Here is a 3,834-nt window from a genome sequence, read left to right as displayed (position 1 = left end):
AAAAAAAAAAAAGGAGGAGGGGCCAGGCACGGTGGCTTACACCTGTAATCCCAGCACTTTGGGAGGCCGAGGCGGACGGATCACGAGGTCAGGAAATAGAGACCATCCTGGCTAACATGGAGAAACCCCGTCTCTACTAAAAATACAAAAAAATTAGCATGGCATGGTGGCACGCGCCTGTAGTCCCTGCTACTAGGGAGGCTGAGGCAGGAGAATCGCTTGAACCCGGGAAGCGGAGGTTGCAGTGAGCCGAGATCACGGCACTTCACTCCAGCCTGGGAGAAGAGCGACACGCTGTCTCAAAAGAAAAAAAAAAAGGAAGCGGAAGATCTGCATGTACCAAAAATGTTTGTCCCTGGGCACAGTGGTGCATGCCTGTAATCCCAAGTACTCCAGAGGCTAAGAAGGGAGGAACATCAGCCTGGGGGTTCGAGGCTGGAGGCCAGTCTGGGCAACATGGGAGACCTTGTCTCTAAAAAAAAAAGAAAGAATGTCCCAAGACATACCAACTAAAAGTAGCAAGACCAAGAATAGAGTTTGCTGCTACTTTTAAGAAAGGGTGTGTGTGTCTGTGTATCTGTGTTTGTGGGGGTCTGGATGTATACAAAATATGTTTATACATGCACGAAACAGAAACATAAGTAACTGGGGGACAAGATTTTACGGATGGGGAGACTCACTTTTTACCCTATACTCTTTGAACTGTTTTAAGTCTTTGGCTATATGCCTGCATGTTTCAGGCAAATCACAAAATCTGACAACACCAACTCAAGATACCCAGACTTTACATAAACCAGAAAGTAGAATGGTGGTTGCCAATGGATGAGCGGAGGTGGGGAAGAGGGGTTATTTAATGGGTAGACTTTCAGCTTGCAGATGAAAAAAGTTCTGGAGATTGCACAACGATATGAATCTACTTAACACTACTAAAGTGTACACTTAAAAAATGGTTAAGATGGCAAATTTTATACGTATTTTAACACAATTTTTTAAGGTGAAAAAAATCCCTAAAAGATACCCATGTTTTAAGATCTGTTTGATTTGTTTCTAATTTGGAAATCAGTTTTTAAACACTCTATTATTGCTCTAGAATTGAGCGTCAGGAACAGTGAAAACTCTACATTTAAACTCTGGAGCTGCTCCTGCGACCTTTCACCTAGAATTCGCACGCATTCGGCCAGGCATGCACTCCTGCTAAATTCAGGGAGGGCCAGCACTGCGGGCGGCGGGGTGACTTACCCTCCGCCCTTTACCAGTGGAAGAGGTTTCTACACTGCTGCCACCCTGTAATACAAAACTTTGTGTTCCTTTTCACGCGTTACCGCAGATTCTCGGTGCACAGCGCCCAGCGCGGACCAGAGCTTAGAGCGTGCCCAGGCAGCATCCTTGACTTCCCACCGCCGGGCCGGCCAGCCCGGGCGATCCACGGCGGCCCCCCCGAAACGCGCCCTTCGCCCAACCGGGTCTCTCCCCGCGCCGCCCCGACCCCCTTACCCGGTGTTGGGTAACATGACTTTAGTAGATCAGAGGTGGCGGCGACTGCGGCGGCGGCGAGCGGAGAGCGAAAGCTGAACAGTCCCTCCGCATTTATCCCCGCCCCGGCCCCGCCCCTGCACCCGAGGCCCCGCCCCAAGGCCTGTGCGGGAACGGGTGCGGTGAAAAGTCGGGATCGCCGAGTGCGCCTGCGTATGCAGTGGCCCTCCCGCACCCCGCGTTCGTCTTCCTCGCTTCCCAGCCTGGTCCCTGAGAGGGGGCTCTCCGCGCAGGCGCTTTGAGGCACTGCTCCGCCCCGCCCCCTCACTGGTCCTACGGTGACAATCAGGCTCCCGTTGGCGCCTAACGTCTGGGCCGCGTCATCCGCTACGTTTGCCTTTTCGCGGTCACTAGGGGTTTCTCCTCGGGCTATCGTGTTCCAGCGCCGGCTGCGAGCTGGGAGGGTCACTGAGCCCTGAGCCCGCCCTCTCCTCGGCGGGCCCTCCGGGGGTGCTTTAGCTCTGGGTCTTCTTGCCCCTACGCCCGAGCCTGGCGCGCCCTTGGGCCCCTCTAGGAACGCTAGCCGTGGGCAGAAATTGCCTTTGTGGTTATTCGGACCGCGTAACTTTTCCACTCTCCCGCCGAATCTGGACCCAAGCCGGCCTCACTTCGTGCATGAGTAGATAGTTTGTGTTAAGCCGCCAGCTTCTTGGAACAGAGCTCTCTGCAAAAGTCGCGCTGAAGAATTCATAATCAAAAGCTGAACTTGCAGAAGAAGTTTTTACTTCTGGAATGAGTGTTGAGATGAGATCGATTCTGACATTCAGTTTCGCTTTTGGGATTACGCCTTGGATTAACTCAGCTACCCTGATGAGCTAAAGACTGTAGTATATTTGAAGGAAGACACGAGGAACTGTTTTGTGTTTTGTAGGGATAGAACAGGAGGACACCGAGGAGATTATTATATGAAGACTAGTTAAAGAAACTAGCCTGGAGATGGCTTATGTAGTTGTAGTCTCTCCTTTGTTTTTGTTTTGTCTCGCTGTCGCCCATGCTGGAGTGCAGTGGCGCGGATCTCGGCTCATTGTAACCTCCGCCTCCCGGGTTCAAGCGATTCTCCTCCCTCAGCCTCCCGAGTAGCTGGGACTACACGCATGCACCACCACGCTCGGCTAATTTTTTTGTATTTTTAGTAGAGACGGGGTTTCACCATGTTGGTCAGACTGGTCTCCAGCTCCTGACCTCAAATGATTCGCCCACCTTGGCCTCCCAAAGTGCTAGGATTACAGGCGTGAGCCACCGCCCCTGGCCTCTCTCCCCTTTGTTATAGGCCCTAAATGACTGTTTACTCAATCATATCACCTGCCCGACTCCTATAGGCATTTGAATTGATGATTCATGATGTGGTCTTTAGAGGCTCCAGAGGAATTTGCAAATGTATTAGCATCCGCTCAGTGACTGCTGATTACTTGAGATACAGCAGGACAAAAAGGACAAGGTCTCTGCCTATGGGAGGTATGAGTAGCCAGTGTGTTCTTTAGACTGTTGTTAAGCATTAGGTGTTTTAGGAAGAGTGTTGATAGAGACAGACGAAAATACTTACTCTCCTCTCATCCTTAGGAGCACTTGCTAAGGGGTGTATGTATCTGTCGAATAGAGTAAATTCTGAGTAATGGGGTGACATTTTCTTCATATCATCTAAAATGTTCTCTCCTTTTTGAAAGCCACAATATCCTCAGTCTGTTAGAGTCTCTTTTCTTGAATTTGTGTGCTTCTATTTCCATTTGTTACACAGAGCTCAACTAAGAGGTGAAACAAAAAACCTTTGCCAATTTTTCAGTCGTAACCTTGATATTTTGTGAGTTTAAATACCTGTAATTATACTATTTTTGTACTTTGAGATGGCTTTCACAGAAGGCAAATTTATTCCTAAATTATTAGAGGTAGTGTTACTAAGCAAGTTTATATCCATTGTATTCAGTACTTTGACTAGAGTTCATTTAAAGTGTGATTTGGAGTTACCCATGACCTTCTACCCCATTACCTTGATTAACCTAGTATTAGATTAATACTAGAGTGGTGAATGGGTGAAGAAGGAGAGGACTTGTGAACATAATTAGATCTTCATTTTGGAAGTGAATAATTTTGGCTTAGAAAGAACACTTCTGACTGCAGCGTGAAGAATAGTTTGTGAGTAAAGGCACAGAAGCCATTTAAAAGCCCAGAGTAATGTAATGCGTAAGAAAAGCAGTAACCTGAACTAAGGCAGTAATAGTGGGAATGAAAAGACATACTCAAGATACGGAACCTGGCAGATGTAACTAATGATTAGATGTAGGAACAAAGAGGGGAAGATGGTAT

General features: G+C 48.3%; 1 protein-coding gene across 1 annotated transcript in view; it reads right to left on the bottom strand.

The window, feature by feature from the left end:
• Positions 1-1,773, bottom strand: part of HSDL2 (hydroxysteroid dehydrogenase like 2) — an 85,654-nt gene extending 83,881 nt beyond the window's left edge. Inside the window, exon 1 of the mRNA XM_011941820.1 lies at positions 1,495-1,773. Coding sequence (XP_011797210.1) covers positions 1,495-1,511 — 17 coding nt within the window. The 5' untranslated portion in view covers positions 1,512-1,773. The remainder of the gene's footprint in view (positions 1-1,494) is intronic.
• Between the last annotated feature and the right edge of the window lie 2,061 nt (positions 1,774-3,834).

This window comes from Colobus angolensis, unplaced genomic scaffold (genome assembly GCF_000951035.1).
Source record: "Colobus angolensis palliatus isolate OR3802 unplaced genomic scaffold, Cang.pa_1.0 Scaffold103, whole genome shotgun sequence".
NCBI classification, from domain to species: Eukaryota; Metazoa; Chordata; class Mammalia; order Primates; family Cercopithecidae; genus Colobus; species Colobus angolensis.
The sequence above is the reverse complement of the archived record's forward strand: the minus strand, read 5'-3'. Positions and strand labels throughout refer to the sequence as shown.